The sequence below is a fragment of the Balaenoptera borealis genome (genome assembly GCF_965194805.1).
Source record: "Balaenoptera borealis genome assembly, chromosome: 4".
Lineage (NCBI taxonomy): Eukaryota > Metazoa > Chordata > Mammalia > Artiodactyla > Balaenopteridae > Balaenoptera > Balaenoptera borealis.
Window position 1 is genome coordinate 131956694 of NC_138861.1, and position 19251 is coordinate 131975944.

At 38.5% G+C, this 19251-nt stretch overlaps 1 protein-coding gene across 1 annotated transcript in view; it reads left to right on the forward strand.

Moving 5' to 3' along the window:
• FGF2 (fibroblast growth factor 2) overlaps positions 1–19251 on the forward strand; it is a gene marked incomplete at its 3' end in the record, with an annotated part of 55286 nt that overhangs the window by 25814 nt on the left and 10221 nt on the right. Inside the window, exon 2 of the mRNA XM_082391421.1 lies at positions 16596–16699. Within this exon, the coding sequence (XP_082247547.1) occupies positions 16596–16699 (104 nt within the window). The remainder of the gene's footprint in view (positions 1–16595; positions 16700–19251) is intronic.

A 19251-nucleotide genomic window follows, 5' to 3' on the forward strand; every position in this document is an offset into this window, starting at 1 on the left:
AAAGTGGTATTTGAACTTCATCCTTCTTTCCTCTGCCTGCTGTTCCCTCCCGTCTAGTGGGAGTATTCAGAGGCTATGAATAGAGAATGGAAGAAATTGAGAACCCATGGTGGCAGAATAGCCCATAGACCATGTAGTGAGCCTCTGAATAATTGAGAATCTGATAAGTAGAATAAGCCATCAAAAAAAAAAAGAAGTTTCAAACAGTGATTCATCTTAGAATCATTTCATATTTTCCCCATGACTATTAGAGTAAAATCATAAAAATGGAGTAACTGAAACTTTGCATCAGATCTTTGTACTGTGCTGTATTGTGTTTTATTCCATGAGCCCAGATAGGACTGCACTCATAGTGAGTGAACAACAAGTTGTAGAATGGAAAAACCTGCATACATCGGAGGCAAATTATTTGGTCTATGGGCTGTTCCACCTGTGGGCTCTCAATTACATCCATTTTTATTCTGCCGTGGAAACGGAACTTGCAGTAAAAATAATATCTAGAGGAGTCTATCTTCTTTACATGGCTTTTTTCTCTCTCAAATAATTCTTTGTATCTTAAAGCATGTATTTCAAATATTGATTATTAAACTAGATGAGATTTTGAACTAGTTGGCTGATATTTTTAAAATTAATTAAAAAAAAATTTTGAGGTAATTTTAGATTCACATACAATTATAAGAAGTAATAGAGATTCGATGTCCCCTTTGCCCAGTTTTCCCCAATTGTAACATCTTGCAGTACCTTTTACAGTATCACACCAGGATATTGACATCGACACAGCCAAGACACAGAACACTTCCATCATCACAAGGACTCCTCAGGTTGCCCTTTTATAGCCACACTCATTCCCCCAATCCCACCTCTGGCAACTGCCAATCTATCCTCCATTTCTGTAATTTTGTGGCCCCCTTATTTTTAGAACCATTTCTCCAACAGTTGGCCTCTGGGAAGAAAATAGCCTTTAACAGTTATGTAGGGCTGAGGACTTTCTGTAGGTGGAAGCTGGTACTTGTTTGTACCTGTGTGCCCTCAGGGTTGACTTGGGGTTCTATGCCAGGAGACAGCGTCTGGTCCTGAAATCCAGCTCACTAAGATGTCGCTACTGCAGCTATTCTTGCCAGAAAATGCCCCTGCCAAAGGTTGATGGAATTTTCCCTCCTGAATTACACTCCGCTTCAAAGCAGGCCAAGAAATGACCTGGGTGGGAGGCATTTCTGCACTCTCCCTGACACTACAATAGTCAGACATTGTCTGGGGCCCCTGGTAGCTGTGGAAAGGGTGAGGGAAGGTATTTTATTTTCTCCACCTATCAACCTGTTGTGATTGTTTACTGATGGGTGTTGAGACTTTGAACTCTTCCCTTTTCTCTCCATCTTTGAAGTTATCTTTGCTGCTGTGCAGCTCTGCGTTAACCCTGTATTGCACTTTGAGCTTCTGGAATGCCACAAGGTGCCAAATAGTCTTTCCCTCTTTCTTGCTATCAGTATGACTTCATTATTTGATGCCACTTAACAAAGTAAAAGCCATTGCCATTGTGTTATTAGAAGAATCAGGAATCATCTAATGTCTACAGCTGTTTGGGCCTGTGTTACACTTGCTCTTATCTGTAGCTCAGCTACCTCAAACGCTTCCACTTTAGGACATGAAGTATGAGATCCAGTAGAGGAGATATTGGAGAAAATTGATTTCTGTAGGTTTTTATGGATTGGAATTGCTTGTAACAGCCCTGTCTTTGGCATAAATCAGCTGTACATTTAAAAAAAAATTTATTGCAGAAATTAAATGATATGGCTTAGACGTAAATGGCAAGAAATTTGGTATTTCAGACATATGATATTACTTACTTTTAAAAAAATTTTATTTATTTGTCTGCGTTGAGTCTTCGTTGCTGCGCGCAGGCTTTCTCTAGTTGCTGTGAGCTGGGGCTACTCTTCGCTCTTGTTGTGGAGCACGGGCTCTAGGCGCGCGGGCTTCAGTAGTTGTGGCTCGTGGGCTCTAGAGCACAGGCTCCATAGTTGTGGCTTAATTGCTTAGTTGCTCCGTGGCATGTGGGATCTTCCCAGAACAGGGCTCGAGCCCACGTCCCCTGCATTGGCAGGCGGATTCTTAACCACTGCGTCACCAGGGAAGCCCCTATTACACTTACTTTTATTTAAACTGTTTTAAATATTTTGTCACCATTGGTAGTCTTAAGTCCCACGATGAAAACAATTTCTACTTTGTGGATATAAGGCTTGATACAGAGAAAGATTTAATGGACTCATAAAGCCATGTCCTTATTGAGTAGTAATGAAAGAATTCATGGATTTCTAAGGTCCTCCCTTCCTTTCTTCCTTCCTATTTTTCTTTCTTTCATATTATGTCTAACTTTAACCTTTGCAAACCAAGGAGTTGCTAAGAATTTGAAAGAACTGTGTGTGTGTCTAATATTCTTATCTATAAACTTTAACCAGCCAGTTGAGTTGTGAGAAGAATGGAATGTGTGGTTTTTTGTTTCTGGGATGATATGCAAAAGGAAATGATAAAAAAAGAAAGTTTAAGGAGAGAGTCAGTGTGAAGCCCGTTAGTCAAATTAGTCAAACAAAAAAGGAAAGAAGGAATAAATAAATAAATTTAGGTTGCTGATCTTTGTAATCTATCTGATTATTACCTCTGGTATTCCACATATATATGGAGATTTAAAGCTTTTCATTTTTAGCAAATGAGTTTCTTTTGTTACATACACTCCTTTGTCAGTTATCTGCATTAAAAAGTTTTCAGTGCTTGGTCTTCAGCATTAAATTGGATGATTCCTGACAGAAGAAAATAAACCAGTGGGTTATGCCTTGGAATTTAGTTATCAGTTACTCATTAATCTCGGTTCCAAGGAGACTACTAAACCTGACTCAGTTACTTTTTGACTCAAAAACATAATTATATTGGAAAGCTAACACACTGTACCACCAAGTTTTAAATTAATATGTTTGTTTTGAATGAGTAAGTAAGAAATTAAAATGTGTACAGTGTTCTCAGAGGAGAATGTCAGGAATATAAGTGCTTGTCAGCGGTAGACCCATACAGTGAACTTTGTAATATAGTATTAGACAACTGCTTTCCGATTATTTTTGTGTACTAAATTAAGAGTTTCACTTTGCTTAAGCTTAAAATTATTTAAATGAGAAATAACATTAATGCTGGCCCAACTAAAGGAACACCATGCAGTTGCCACCAGAATGTAAGCACCATGAGGGCACAGACTTTGTAGATCTTGGCTACTGTTGTATTTCTAGCTCCTAGACCAGTTCCTGACACATGAGGCAACCGATACCGTTTTGCCGAATGAAGGAGTAATAAACACAGGATAATAGATTGAGAAATTGTATAAGGTCTGTGTCTTCTTTGCAGTAAGTACCATTTAGTTTACTTCCCTTGAGAATAGTGAAACTATAAATTTATTTGCCATAGGTGGAGTCAGCCTCAGTATGGTACGACATTATGTACAGCATAAATGACATTATTGAAAGATGCCTCTGCCATTTTGTAGATCATACTTGCCCTTTTCTAGATATCCTCATGTCCTAGATCAAGTATAAGGTTTCCTAACACATCATATAATCCTTGAATCTCAAAACAAAGCAATAGGAAGAAGCAGGTGTAGAGTAGGAAGCCAACATCTATGATGGTTACATAGATGATTACAAGGCTATACTAAAACTTTTACATATGGAGAGAGATCTAATATCTAATTTTCACTATAGCCTTGTGCAATAGCAATTATTTTCCATTGTGCAGGTGAAGAGGTAAGCTCAGCTAGTAAGTGGTGAAGCCTGATGAGTCCAATTCTGTCTGAAATTTGTCCAATTTGTCCAAAATGTGTGCATTTGACACCGTGTTATTTTTTCTGAGTACTACAATTTAATTTCTGTGGTTTATTTCAGTCAGAATTCTTGAAGAAGTTGTTTGCATTAACTGTTCTCAAATTCTTCCTGTGGTTAATCCAGTGACTACTTTTCAGTCCTATATTACCTGACTTCTTTTGTACTAATTGACACTGAAGGTCTTTTTAAAGGTCCCACTTGAGATTCTGTCTTCAGTTGGTTTTTACTCTCCCCTGGTTTTCTACTTCTGACCACTCTTGGGGGGTTCATTAAATGTATGACTACATGGGGGGAGAAGTGACTCTCTATATTGAGTCTTCCCATTGGTAAGCATACATAGCTCCCCTTTTAAGTCTTTTCAGAATGACTTTCAATAAACTTTTCTAACTTTCTCCGTACAAGTCCTTGGTACCTTTAGTTATTATCTCAAATGGTATCTTTTTTAAAAAAATAATAATTATGTGTTCTAACAGTTTGTTGTGGGTAACAGAAACTCAGCTGATTTTTATATATTCTTGTATCAAGCAACCTTGCTGGAGTATTTTCAGTACTTCATTTGTATTTTATTTCGACTTTCAAAAAACTTTTTTTTAGGGAAAATTATAGAAGATTTATAGAAGAGTTGCAAAGATTTTACAGAGTTCCCCTATACCCTTCACCCCGCTTTCCCTGAGGTTAACTTCTTGCATAACTGTGGCACTTTTGTCAAAAGTAAAAAAAAAATTAAAAAACCAATACTCATACATTACTGTTAACTAAACTACAGACTTTATTTGGATTTCACCACTTTTTCCACTGACATCCTTTTTCTGCTCCAGGATCCAATCCTTGCATTTAGTCTCTTAATTTTAATGCAGAAAATTGTACCACCCACAAAGAATAACAGTTTTGTCCCTTAGTTTCCAAATCTGTGAGTGTGTGTGTGTGGTGTAGGTGTGTGTGTGTGCATGCATGTGTGTGTGTGGTGTAGGTGTGCGTGTGGTGTAGGTGTGCATGTGTGCGTGCATGTGTGTGTGGTGTAGGTGTGTGTGCGTGCGTGTGTGTGGTGTAGGTGTGCAACGCCCGTGTGTGGGGTGTAGGTGTGTGTGTGCATGCATGTGTGTGGTGTAGGTGTAGGGGTGTGCGTGTGTGGTGTAGGTGTGCATGTGTACGTGCGTGTGTGTGTGTGTGGTGTAGGGGTGCGTGCATGTGTGTGTTGGGTGTAGTGTGTGTGCACGCGTGTGTGTGGTGTAGGTGTAGGGGTGTGCGTGTGTGTGGTGTAGGAGTGTGCATGTGTGGTGTAGGTGCATGCATATGTGGTGTAGGGGTGTGCATGTGTGTGTGTGGTGTAGGGGTGTGTGTGCGTGCGTGTGTGGTGTAGGTGTGTGCACACACGCGTGTGGTGTAGGTGTGTGTGTGGTGTAGGTGTGCGTGTGTGTGCGTGCGTGTGGTGTAGGTGTGTGCATGTGTGGGGGGTGTAGGTGCATGCATGTGTGGTGTAGGTGTGTGTGGTGTAGGTGTGTGTGCATGCGTGTGTAGTGTAGGTGTGTGTGTGCGTGCATGTGGTGTAGGGGTGTGTGTGGTGTAGGGGTGTGTGTGCGTGCATGTGTGGTGTAGGGGTGTGCACGTGTATGTGGTATAGGGGTGCGTGTGGTGTAGGGGTGTGCACGTGTGTGTGGTGTAGGTGTGTGTGGTGTAGGTGTGTGTGCATGCGTGTGTAGTTTAGGTGTGTGTGTGCGTGCATGTGTAGGTGTGTGCATGTGTGTGCATGTGGGGTGTAGGTGTGTGTGGTGTAGGTGTAGGTGTGTGGGGTGTAGGGGTGTGTGTGTGCACGCGTGTGTGGTGTAGGTGCGTGTGGTGTCGGTGCAGGTGTGTGTGGTGTAGGTGTATGTGTGGTGTAGGTGTGTGTGTGTGCATGCCTGTGTGGTGTAGGTGTGTGCATGTGTGTGTGTGCGTGTGTGGTGTAGGTGCATGTGGTGTCGGTGCAGGTGTGTGTGTGGTGTAGGTGTGTGTGTGCATGCCTGTGTGGTGTAGGTGTGTGTATGTGTGTGTTTGTGCGTGTGTGTGGTGCAGGTGTGTGTGGTGTAGGTGTGTGTGTGGTGTAGGTGTGTGCATAGTGCTTACCCTCGTGAGCTGGCTTGCCTGACCACTCTTTTCCAGGCTCTGCTGGCTCTACACCCTCTACTCCTGTAAATGTTGGTGTGTCCCAGGATTCCGTCCTTTGTCCTTTACTTCATGCCTGTTACACACTGTTCTGGATCTCATTTTATATCTCCCTGTGTGGGTTTGGAGCAGCCTGTGTGTCCAAGGTAGCCACTGTTTGCTATGATTACCAAATCTTTATTTCCAGCATAGATTTCTTTTTTTGAGCTCCAGATTCATATAGCTGACTCTCTTCTGGATATCTCTGTCTGGATTTTCCACAGACTGTCAATATGTCTTAAGGGAAATTACCTGCTTATCTTCTCTTGCCAACTTGTCCCTCTTCCTGTATTTCCCATCTCAACAATCTCCCAAATATCCAAGGCAGAGAAACCCGTGGCTCAGAGAGAAACCATTCTTTCCTTCCTTCTTCCTTCCCTGCCTCCTTCTTACCTCCACTATCTCCCTTCATTAACTTTTAATTCTTTTTCCTTCAATTCTCACATATTTATCAACTTCTCTCCATCCTATTTCATGCAAAGCTCTCATTCTTTCTTCTTTTTTCATACTATCAAACTCCTTAACATAGTCTTCAGAGCCTCTGGCCTCTCCAGCCTCATCCTGTCCCGCGATGCCCTCTCACACAGTACACACCACCCCCCTCACGCTGTGCTGGCCACACCCATGTACCTGACATTCCTTGGCTGTGCCATGCTTTCTGTCCCTTTCTCCTTTGCAAGTTATGTCAGGATGCTTTTGTTGTTGTTGTTCCTACTCTCTCTTTTCCTGACTAACTCTGCTAATTCCTATAGTCTCCATTCAGTTGTCACTGCTTCCAGGAAACCTTTCATCTCCCAGGCTGGGTTAGGTGTACCTTCTGAGTGTTCTTGGATAGCTTGTGTGAATTTCTCTCATGGCACTGACATTATGGAGCTCATCTATTTATCTGTGTACCATCCCTCTTCTCCTCGACAGTATTGTATGTTCAAGGTCGAAGACTGATGTTGTATTTTCCTTTATGCTTCCTATTGCTTAGCACGGTACCTGGCACATACCTATTACTAGTAAATGTTCATGAATGAATGAATGAATGTATTCACTGTTCTTGGAAACACTGACTTGTCTATTTCCCAAAACCATATTCTTTCACCAGGGACAAACCTCTCTAAATGTCAGCTTCTTTATTTATAAACAAGGAGGGTGCACTGGATGATCTCTGAAGTCCTTTACTGCTCTAACAAATTAGTATTCATGATTTTAAGGTTTATCATCCTTGAGCCTATTCAAAAGAAAATGATACAAATTCTGGAGGAAATTCCAAAAAAGGAGTTGCAAAATGTTTTGAGCAATCGTGGTCACATTGAAGTAATAGTTTGGCTTTTTGGTTATACTCTGTTAACTAAATGTGTCAAGTGCTAATTAATGGTCTGAGCACTTGAACATTTGAGTAGTTTACTGTGATCAGAGTTTCTGTTCCTTTGCTTACATATCTAAATCATTTTAGAGAGACTGTGCAAATTCTCCTCTGCTAAAGATTTTCAAGTAAAAGTTAGACAACTGTTTCTCATGGATATTGTAGATGGGATTTAAGATGTAATTATATAGCGATGGGACCAATTGACCCCTAAGATCTTGCCTAATGATGAGATTCTTCAGTTTTGTGGTTTACAGCTTTTGTTTTTATGCTACAACAGAGAAAAAAAGTTGAATTTTAAACTTGGATAACACACTATGTATTTTTCCAAGTTCATCTCTTACTGGATTTAATATCAACATTAGAAAGCCACCAGAAGTCTATGTCTATCAAAATCGTTGACTTCTGTGCATCCAAAACCTGAATATAGTGGGTGGTCTCCAGCGTGCTGAAATGACCGGGGCTACATCAGTGTTCAAGGTCCAATTTAGAAAGGTCTTTTATTGTAGACTTCTTTTTTTAATTTTAAAAACTTTCAAAATGTAAAATATAGCATAGATACAGAAAAACACATAAAACAAATTTGTACTTTAATGGGTTATTACTAGGTGAACATTTTTGTAATGGTCCCTCAGGTCAGAAAACAGAACTTTGCCAGTCACCATAGAAGCCCCTCTGTGTGTCCCCTGTCCCACCCACAGTCCCCTGCCTCCCCAATAAACGTGTACAGATCTTTAATTACTTCTTTGCATTTCTTAATAGTTTCATCACACTGATAGGCATCCTTAAATATTCTGCTTTAGTTTACTTTTTAAAGTATGTCAGTTTTAAGCTTTTTTTAGTCTCAGGTCCTCCTTCCATCTTATTTTCTCCCTAGTAATTGATTGTTGAGGAAATTGGATTATTTGACGTGTGGGGTTTCTTTAAAGATTTTTTTTTTTTTTAACGTGGACCATTTTAAAAGTCTTTATTGAACTTGTTACATTATTGCTTCTGTTTTATGTTTTGGTTTTTTGGCTGCGAGGCATGTGGGATCTTAGCTCCCCAACCAGGGGTCGAACCCACACCCCCTACATTGGAAGGCAAAGTCTTAACCACTGGACTGCCAGGGAAGTCCTCGACCTGCGGGGTTTCTCAGTCTGGATTTTGCCTGTTGCTCTGTCTTGGACTTGGCTGTTTAGGCTGTGTGGCTGTTTCGTGCCTCAGTCCTGAAATGACATTCTACCTGGAATATCATTCTATCTAGTCTCCCTACCCTATACCTTGTTCATGAGGTTATCTCCTACATATCCTTCAAACCTTAGCTCAAACCTCATCTCTCCTAGAAAGATTCTCTGATTTTCCCTCTAATAATAGATATGTCATTTTCCGTAGTCTCATAGCACCTGTATAATGCTCCAGTATGACACCAAGGACATTGCTGCAACAGTTCCTTTACCCGCTTTTTCTCGTGTGAGATGCTTTCAATCCATCAAACATTCACAAGAGACTTCTATGTGTCTGGCATTGTGTTAACTCACAGGATACAGAGATGGATATAGTTCCCTGCCCTCAAGAAGCTCACAATCAAAGAGGGCCAGACAAGTATGGTGCAAAATTGTTCCGAGTAGAGGAAGCAGGATAAAGGAGTATAGAGGAGAGGACTCCTATCCTAAACTGAGGGGAGAAGGGAAAAGGGAATGACCACAGAAGGTTTTCCAGGGTAGATTATAATTCCACAGTCTAGCGCACTGCGTGCAAGAGAATTGGTACTTATTTATACTACAAAAAGGAATGTTCTATTTTATAGTCATTTATTAAGCACTTTTTAGGTGGCAAGTTTCATATTATCAATATTATGGAGAAAAACAATTTTTTGTGTGCTTTTTTGATAGCTATGACAGACACTTTTCAAGTGTATAACTAAACAGCTAGACTGAAGTATTAAAATAGGGTTTAGTTTTATATAAGGTGAAAACCAAGGCTTTAACCTTTATTCTAAATGTAAAAGTATACATTAATATTTTCTATTTCCAGAAACTAGGCTGAGGATAATAGTTTCCCTGGTTAGGCACAGAAGGGAATAGATCATTTTTATGGTTCAGAAGAGTTGATGATAAAGTTATCCAAAGTTATCCTCCATTTTTCAGAACAAATTTTTGCTATTGTCTATTATATTGTTTCATTTCCTGAAAAGTATGGAAAATTTTACATTGTATTCGTTATGTGGAAATTTAATAGAATTCCTTTCATTCCCTATCTTGAAGTGCCTGATATTTAAAACCACTCCTTTAAAGAAGACCCTCTTCCCACTCTTCCTCCAGCAAACAAAACCTGTCTTTGGTTTATGCCTTTTCTATGTCGTAAGATCCAATGGCTTTGCTTATTAAGAGTCTTCTAAATCTCAAGTATGATTATTTTATTGTAGCTTTCCTCCCTATGAAGGCCAGTCCAGTATGAAACAGTGACTGTCCAGTGTCCTTGAGTACTGGCTGAGATTTCACACTGTATAGAATCCAAAAGTATCTCAAGGACTGTCTCTGGAACATTAACACAGTTTTCATACCTGTTACGGACTGAATGTTTGTGCCCCCCCTCCCGCCCCCCAAATTAATGTGTGGAAATCCAAACCCTCGATGGAATGGTATTAGGAGATGTAGGGCCTTTGGGAACTGGTCATGTCATGGGGGTGGAGCCCTCATGAATGGGATCAGTGTCCCTACAAAAGAGACCCCACAGAGCCCCTTCTGCTATGTGAGGACACTGAGAGAAGACAGCTGTTTGTGAACCAGAAAAAGGGCTCTCACCAGACACTGAATCTAACGCCATCTTGATCTTAGATTCCTTAGCCTCCAGAACTGTGAGAAATAAATGTTGCTTAAGTCACCCAGTCTATGGTATTTTTGTTATAGGAACCTGAATGGTCTAAGACAATACCCTTCAATAAATTGGTACCCACATTTAACATTAATTGCCCAATGAACTGCCTTAGTTACTTTTTGTTCTTTTATAACCCCCCCCAATTTTTTATTAGAGAAAGTTTCAAATATATACAAAAAATAGAAGAACCAATTTAATGAACCCCATGTACCCATCACCTAGCTTCAGTAGTTACCATCGCAGTCTTGTTTCATCTCTACCTGCCTTAGCTCTTTACCCCCTTCCCTACTACTGGATTGTTTTAACTATATCTGAGACATCATGTCATTTCATCAAAGCATTTGAAAAATGACTACATAAATTATTACATAAGTGATATGTATGTATTAGTGCATATTAGATACATAAATGATTGATATGTATCTCTAAAAGACTGATATGTATCTCTAAAAGATCCTTTAAAAATAATTACAGTTCCATTCTCATGCCTAAAAATTAAAAGAATTCCCTTAGAAGTATAAAATATCCAGTTAGTGTTAAAATTTCTCCTATGGTCTTACAGTAATTTTTATAGTTGGTTTGCTTTCATCAAGGTTTACTCATTGCTTTTTTTAATAAATTTATTTATTTTTTATTTATTTATTTTTGGCTGCTTTGGGTCTTTGTTGCTGTGCGTGGGCTTTCTCTAGTTGCGCCAAGCGGGGGCTACTCTTCGTTGTGGTGCACGGGCTTTTCTTGTGGAGCATGGGCTCTAGGCACGCGGGCTTCAGTAGTTGCAGCACACGGGCTCAGTCATTGTGGCTGATGGGCTGTAGAGCACGGGCTCAGTAGTTGTGGCTCGTGGGCTCTAGAGCGCAGGCTCAGTAGTTGTAGCACACGGGCTTAGTTGCTCCACGGCATGTGGGATCTTCCCACATACCTTTCCTTTAAGCATGTTGAGTTTTTATTATCATACAATTAGAAATATTTTCTAATTTCCCTTGTGATTTCTTTGATATGTGTTTTGCTTGGAAATGTATTGCTTAATCTCCAAATATTTGTGGGATTTTCTAGGTATCTTTTTTTTTTTTTAATTTTATTTATTTATTTATTTGTTTATTTATTTATTTATTTATTTATTTATTTTTGGCTGTGTTGGGTCTTCGTTTTTGTGCGAGGGCTTTCTCTAGTTGCGGCAAGCGGGGGCCGCTCTTCACCGCAGTGCGCGGGCCTCTCACTATCGTGGCCTCTCTTGTTGCGGAGCACAGGCTCCAGACGCGCAGGCTCAGTAGTTGTGGCTCACGGGCATAGTTGCTCCGCGGCATGTGGGATCTTCCCAGACCAGGGCTCGAACCTGTGTCCCCTGCATTGGCAGGCAGATTCTCAACCACTGCGCCACCAGGGAAGCCCTCTAGATATCTTGTTATTAATTTCTCATATTACACTCTGTATGATTTCAGCCCTTTTAAGTATATTGAGACTTGTTTTATGGCCTGCATATAATTTATTCTTGGTAGTATTCCTTGAAAATATGTATATTCTGCAGATTTTGGGTGTAGTGATCTTTAAGTGTCAATTTAGGCACATCCGCATGTAAAACAATGAAGTTGGACCCTCATACAACATACAAAAATTAACTCCAAATGGATCAAAACCTAAATGACAAGGTACAACTAAAACTCTTACGAGAAAAGCATAGGCGTAAATCTTCATGACCTTGGATTAGGCAGTAGTTTCTCAGATATGACACCAAAAGCACAAGCAATGAAAAAACAAAATCAATAAATTGGATTTCATGAAAATTAAAAATGTTCATGCATCAAAGGGTAATACCAAGAAAGTGAAAAGACAAGCCACAGGATGGGAAAAGATATTTGCAAATCAGATATCTAATTAGGGTTTGTATCTGGAACATATAAAGAACTCTTACAACTCAATGAGGAAAAGACAATCTAAAAAATGGGCCAAGGATCTGAATAGACATTTCTCTAAAGAAGATATACAAATAGCCAATAAACACATGAAAAGATACTCAACATCAGAAAAATGCAAATCAGAACTAAGAGATACCACTTCACACCCAATTAGGATGACTATAATAGAAAAAACAAACAAACAAAAAACACCACCACAGACTGTCACAGATGTGGCCTGGATGTGGAGAAATTGGAACCCTTAATTTCTAGTGGGAATGTGAAATGGTTGCTTTGGAAAAGTCTGACAATTTCTCAAACGATTAAACATAGAGTTACCATATTGACTTCTTGGTATATACCCAAGAGAAATGAAGACATATGTCTACACAAAATCTCATACATGAATGTTTACAGCAGCATTATTCATAATAGCCAAAAATTGGAAACAAACCAAATGTCTATCACCTGATGGGTGGGTAGATCAAATGGGGTCTCTCTAGTCAACGCAATGTTATTTGGCAATAAAAAGGAATGAAGTACTGAAACATGGCTATAATGTGAATGAACCTTGAAAACAATATGCTAAGTGAAAGAAGCCAGTCACAAAAGACTACATATTGTATGATCCCATTTATATGAAATATCCAGAATAGGCACATCTATAGAGACAGGAAGTGGATTAGTGGTAGTCTAGGGCTGGGGATGGTGGTATTGGGGACATAGGAGGTGAACCATAGGAGGTGTGGGATGATGAAGATGTTCTAAAATTGATGGTGGTGATGGTTGCACAACTCTGTGAATATACTCAAAACCACCGAATTGTATGTACACTTTAAATGAATTGTGTCATACATGAATTATGTCTCAGACTGTTAAAAAACAAAAGTACCAGGGGTACCAACAGTTCAGGACAAGAGCCAGTGATATTACTTAACATCATGGTAACTTTGGAAAAAGAACTTACAAGCTGAAGTTAATTGATATGAAAAATTCAAGTCCACTAGGCAAATAAGTGTAGGATCACTTACCATGCTGGCAGAGTTAATGTTTTCAGCATAGTTTTCAAATGACAGTGATGTTAAGAAGAGACTAAAGTTTCAGGTAAATGAAACCTACCTGATCTCAAAAAAAAAAAAAAAAAAAAAAGTCAGGTCAGGTTGGTTGACAACATTATTCTTATATTCCATATACTTTTACTGATCTATTTCTTCTGTCAATTTTTGCTTCAGGCAATTTATTATTATAGCACATTATCTATTATTATGTGCTACATGTTTAAAATTATTACGTCTTCTTGAGGTATCTGACCCTCTTATCATTATGAAATAACTTTGTTCATCTCTAGTTATACTACTTGCCTTGAAGTCCACATCAGATATTAATATAGCCATACCAGCATTCTTATAATTAGGGTATACATTTTATATTTTTTCCCACATTACTTTCAACTTGCCTGTATCTTTGTATTTAATGTGCTTTCCTTGTAAACAACATAGTTGGGTTTTGCCTTTTAACTTCTTGACAATTTTTCCTTTAAGTAAAGTGTTTAGTTCATTTACATTTAGTTCAATTATTGATGTGTTGGGTTTAATTTGCCATCTTGGAATTTGTTTTCTAATTTCCCCATCTGTTCTTTGTCCTTCTGTTCCTCTTCTTCTGCCTTCTTTTGGGTTGAGTACTTTTTCATATTCCATTTTGTCTAAGACAAAAATAGCCCAGCTATTAACTATTTGGGTAGGTCAGGATTATCCTTGCTCCTGAACTCTACCCTTGTCTTTGAAGATCTCTCTTCATCCTGCTTTTCATTTGGTGAAGGCTCAGTGATTCTCAGAGGGCTGTCTCTCAGCTCTGTTCCACTCCCAGCTGTCAGTGGACTGCTGCTTTGCACTCAGCAAAGCCTTAGGTGCTTCAGAAGGATCTCTTAGCCCTTCTGTTCTGTCCTCTGCCTCTGGTGTGTGACGGTTGTGCACTAGGTGCAAGCTCTGTAGGAGAGAACCGGCAGGTGGGTATGGAATTGCTGTTTGATTAGGGCTCCTTAGAAATCCAGTTCCTCACATCAGCAGCACATAAAAGTTTGTAAAAGTTCAGCTGGTTTCTTTATACTCCCCATTTTGATAGGGTTAGTCTTCTTCCTGTCGAAGATGGAAGCAGGTCATCTTTTCTGGGGGGGAAGGGATCATCTGTATGTGAAATTTAGTTTACTTAGGTCTCTTTGCATCTCAGCTCTGATGGGTTTTTAAAGAAAATCTATGATTTTGCGGATTATCCAGCTTCTTATTGGTTTCAGGCTCTGGTTACTTTTAAAGTTTATATTTTTATAGTTATATGTTAACGGAAACACTTTTCAGGCATCTACAATTAGTGTTTACTTTTTAGTGGCTTATCAAATGACAATATCCTAATGTGGAATCCCAAGAAATCTGTGAAAGGCCAATGAATAAATGAATGATGACATTTACTTTGGGTACTGAGTCGCAGGTACTGACCACACAGTAGTATCCATAATCTGCCTATGACCAGTAATACACATTTACAAGATGGTGGGCTTGAGCTAGGCCACAGTTTATTGATAAAGTGCCGGGAAAAAGTATAGTGATTGACTATGCAGTCTTGCCTCAGGAGCATTTATACAACCATATGAGTTAAAAAGAGATGCAAATGCATTCATAATTAATATGGCTTATCTACATCACTTTAGAGCTATATACAAGGATTTTTATTCATAATCATTAATTTTGCTTATATTTGTTAAAAATAAATCTTATTTTCTACAGTTTCCCATGTTTTGAAAGAGACTTTAGGCCTTTCTCCGTTTAGTTTTCATGTCTCGTTTATATTCCTTTTACTTTGTACTATCTTTTAAGATTCTGTAGAAGAATTTCACCTGGAGTGACTGGTACAGAGGAGAATCAGACATTAAATGTCCAACAAATATCTTTTTTTAAAAAATGTAAATTCTCAAACATTCATAAAGTAATGAGATTAGAATAATGAACTCCCATGCTTCTAATAACTATTGACATAGGTTAATCATCTTGTTTTATTTATCCCACCCATTTTATTAAAAAATTATTGATTGATTGATTCCTGGAATATTTTAAAGCGAACCCCAGATGTTATATCTCATTTTACCCGTATGTTGTTCTGCCTGATAGGAAAAAATTTAAAACATAATTACTATGACATAATTATGTCTAACAAAGTTAATAGTAATTCCAGAATTTTTCAAACATCGCCTTTTTGTGCCATGTTTCCTAGCTGCCTGGAAACACCTGGTAAAATTAAATTTACTTTATGTTTCTAATGTTATCCAAATAATATTATTCTGATTTCTAAAATTTTGGATATTCACTGCTTTTTTCTATTGCTCTCAAGCATGTCCCAGATATGATTATAGGCCACAGAATAGCCTATGAAAAAACTTGTTCTGGGACCCAAGCATATTTTATACACAGTGTACTTGATCCACTTATGGTGATTTATAATGCAGGTTATGAGAGGCAAAGTTCTGCGAAGTTTGACAATAAAGAGTTAACTTGACTTAACCAAGAATTTCCTAAATTTATTTGGCCCCAGAACCTGTTTTTTAAGTAATCTCTGTTGGCCAAAATACATTTTGGGGAATGCTGTTCTAGGCAGGAGAATGCTGCCTCTGATAGCGAAGCAAATTTTAAACTTAATTTTAACTGAATTAATTAGATGATTATTTGTCCCTATGGCATTATCATCATGATCATGTAATATCTATTTTTTTGTTTTCCAACAGTCTGCTTAATATTGATAATGTAGTGTAACACATAGGTCATCCTCTTCAGGATCTTACATTCTGAAAATCTTTCATCACACTATAAGCAAATTAAGCATAAACATTTTGTTTTCCAATAGATATTTGCAAAAAAAAAAAAAATCTATACATCACAATCCCTCCATAAAGAAAGATAAATGCATTTTGTATTGTATTGAAGGGGAAGCTAGAAATAAGAGCAAACCAAAAGATAATAGTGAGCAATTATATTTTATATGTGAAGAATTGGTTAAAATAACTTTTAAAGAGTTTAAAGTTAGGCAGTAGGGTGGAAATTCTCACAAGTAGTTCATATATTTATGTACTCTTAAAATATGTTCATTAAAAAAAAAATCTAAGTAGTTAACAGGGCCAAGTGGAGGCTAATTACACATCAAGGGAAAAAAATTCTCCATCTGTCACTCTTATCCGCTCACTGACACTGGATTGAGAAGGGAGTCAAGAGGCACTCATACTTTAGTGGGTCTGCCTCTCATTCTAACAGAATTTAATTGACATCTGGCCCCTGTCCCCCAACTCCTTGCCACGGTGGGTTAGCTGGTTGCACAAGTGCCTCTTGTCTTTACCCTATATGTTGCATAAATGTGTAGATGCCTCTTTTTTCTATGATGCTACAAAGGTAATTTTTTCTCCATTACTTACAGTCAAACTACAGCTTCAAGCAGAAGAGAGAGGGGTTGTGTCTATCAAAGGAGTGTGTGCGAACCGTTACCTTGCTATGAAGGAAGATGGAAGATTACTGGCTTCTGTAAGTAATGCTTTCTGTTTTTGTACTTTTTTTTTTTTATTTAGCTTTTATTGCTATGAATTTACTAGTATTGGTATTATTAAATCTTTATTAAGGGTTTTACAGGTATATCATTTAATCTTCACATTCATCCTATAAAATAGAGTATTATACTCTATTTCACAGAGGCAAAAACTCAAGTTCTGAGGGAGTAATAAAGTAACCAAGGAAACACAGCTCATATGAGGCAGAGCCGGGACGGCACGTCAGGCAGTCTTGACTCCAGAGCAGGAACTCTGATTCACTGCATTTTACTGCCTTTGCTGCAAAGCTATTAAACTATAGTTTTATTTTTAAATTATTATATTTTTAATAAGTTTATTTACTTTTGGACACATTGGGTCTTCGCTGCTGCACAGGCTTTCTCTAGTTGCGGCGAGCGGGGGCTACTCTTCATTGCAACACGCAGGCTTCTCATTGCGGTGGCTTCCCTGTTGCGGAGCATGGGCTCTAGGCGCACGGGCTTCAGTAGTTATGGCACACAGGCTCAGCAGTTGTGGCTCTAGAGCGCAGGCTCAGTAGTTGTGGTGCACAGGTTTAGTTGCTCCACGGCATGTGGGATCTTCCTGGACCAGGGCTTGAACCTGTGTCCCCTGCATTGGCAGGCAGATTCTTAACCACTGTGCCACCAGGGAAGTCCCTAAAACTATAGTTTTAAAAAAATCTTTATATTGTGCAGTTGTCTGAAGATCATTGGGATGGACATATAAAATTTTGAGTATGCATTTTTAAGCTTCTTTCAAATATGACATAGAAACACTTGCCATTTAGAATACTATAAAATAGAGACAATAATGATCGTATCTCAGAGTTTTTGTGTGGACTAAATTAAATAATTTATATCAAGTGCCAAAATCAGGGTCTTATACATAATAGGTCCTCAAAATTGTTACTTCCTCCTCATGTTACTTCTCATTTATATATAAGCTCATTAAGGGCAGGGACTTCTCTTTTTTTTTACTTTTTATCACAGCTACTCCAGGGTCCTTGCTGTTGGCTAGTATTCTTTCCATTAATACAGGCTCCCTGTCAACTTCACCATTATTATTACAACCAGGATTGTATGTCTGTTGAGCAGACACTGTGTGGGGAACGATGCAGGGAAGCAGATCAGTATAAAAGACACAGATTGTACTTCTGTCTCATTGGGGGAGTAGATAAGACATGTACCTAAAAGTGTGTGTATATACAAACCACAGCCATAATACCAATACCAGTAGCCAGTTATATAGCACTCTATAACTTTCCCCACAGAATGGATCTGATAGTATTGAGCAGTTGTGGTGTTTTGAGCTTATATAGATAGTTTTTGAATTTTTTTCTGAGTGAAGATCTTTGGATTTTTAAAAAATTTTTTATTGGCGTGTAGTTGATTTACAATGTTGTGCTAGTTTCTGCTGTACAGCAAAGTGAATCAGTTATACATATATCCACTCATTTTTAGATTCTTTTCCCATATAGGTCATTACAGAGTATTGAGTAGAGTTCCCTGTGCTATACAGTAGGCCCTTATTAGTTATCTATTTTATACATAGTAGTGTGTATATGTCAACCCCAATGTCCCAGTTTATCCCTCCCCTTTTCCCCCCGATAACTGTGTTTGTTTTTTACATGTGACTCTATTTCTGTTCTGTAAATAAGTTCATTTGTAGCATTTTTTTAGATTCCACATATAAGTGATATCATATATTTGTCTTTCTCTGTCTTCACTTAGTATATAATTTCTGTGTCCATCCATGTTGTTGCAAATGGCATTATTTCATTCATTTTTATGGCTGAGTAATAGTCCACTGTGTATATATGTACCACATCTTCTTTACCCATTCCTCTGTTGATGGGCATGTAGGTTGCCTCCATGTCATGGCTATTGTAAATAGTGCTGCAATGAACATCGGGGTGCATGTATCTTCTTTTCAAATTACCGTTTTCTCCGGATATATACCCAGGAGTGGGATTCCTGGATCATATGGTAGCTCTATTTTTAGTTGCTTAAGGAACCTCCATACTGTTCTCCATAGTGGCTGTACCAATTTACATTCCCATCAAATGTGGGAGGGTTCCCTTTTCGCCACACCCTCTCCAGCATTTATTGTTTGTAGATTTTTTGATGATGGCCATTCTGACTGGTGTGAGGTGATACCTCATGGTAGTTTTGATTTGCATTTCTCTAATAATTAGTGATGTTGAACATCTTTTCATGTGCCTCTTGGCCATCTGTATGTGATCTTTGGATTTCTGAAGGGACTGAAACAGACTTACAGAGAAAAAGAATATTCAACCATCTGACTGATCGTCTGACAAAGATATATTTAATATATTTATGTGATTTTTGCAGGATAAGTAAGTCTCAGTGTAGCAGTGCTCTTTTTTTGTAATTGAATAAATTTTAGAATCCTCTTCAATAGCTAGTATTTTTTGAGTGTACAGCATACTAGATACCGTGCTAGGCATTAGGGTTATAAAGTTGAATACAAAATGGCCTGTGCCTTTAATAAGTGACAATCTGGGGAGGC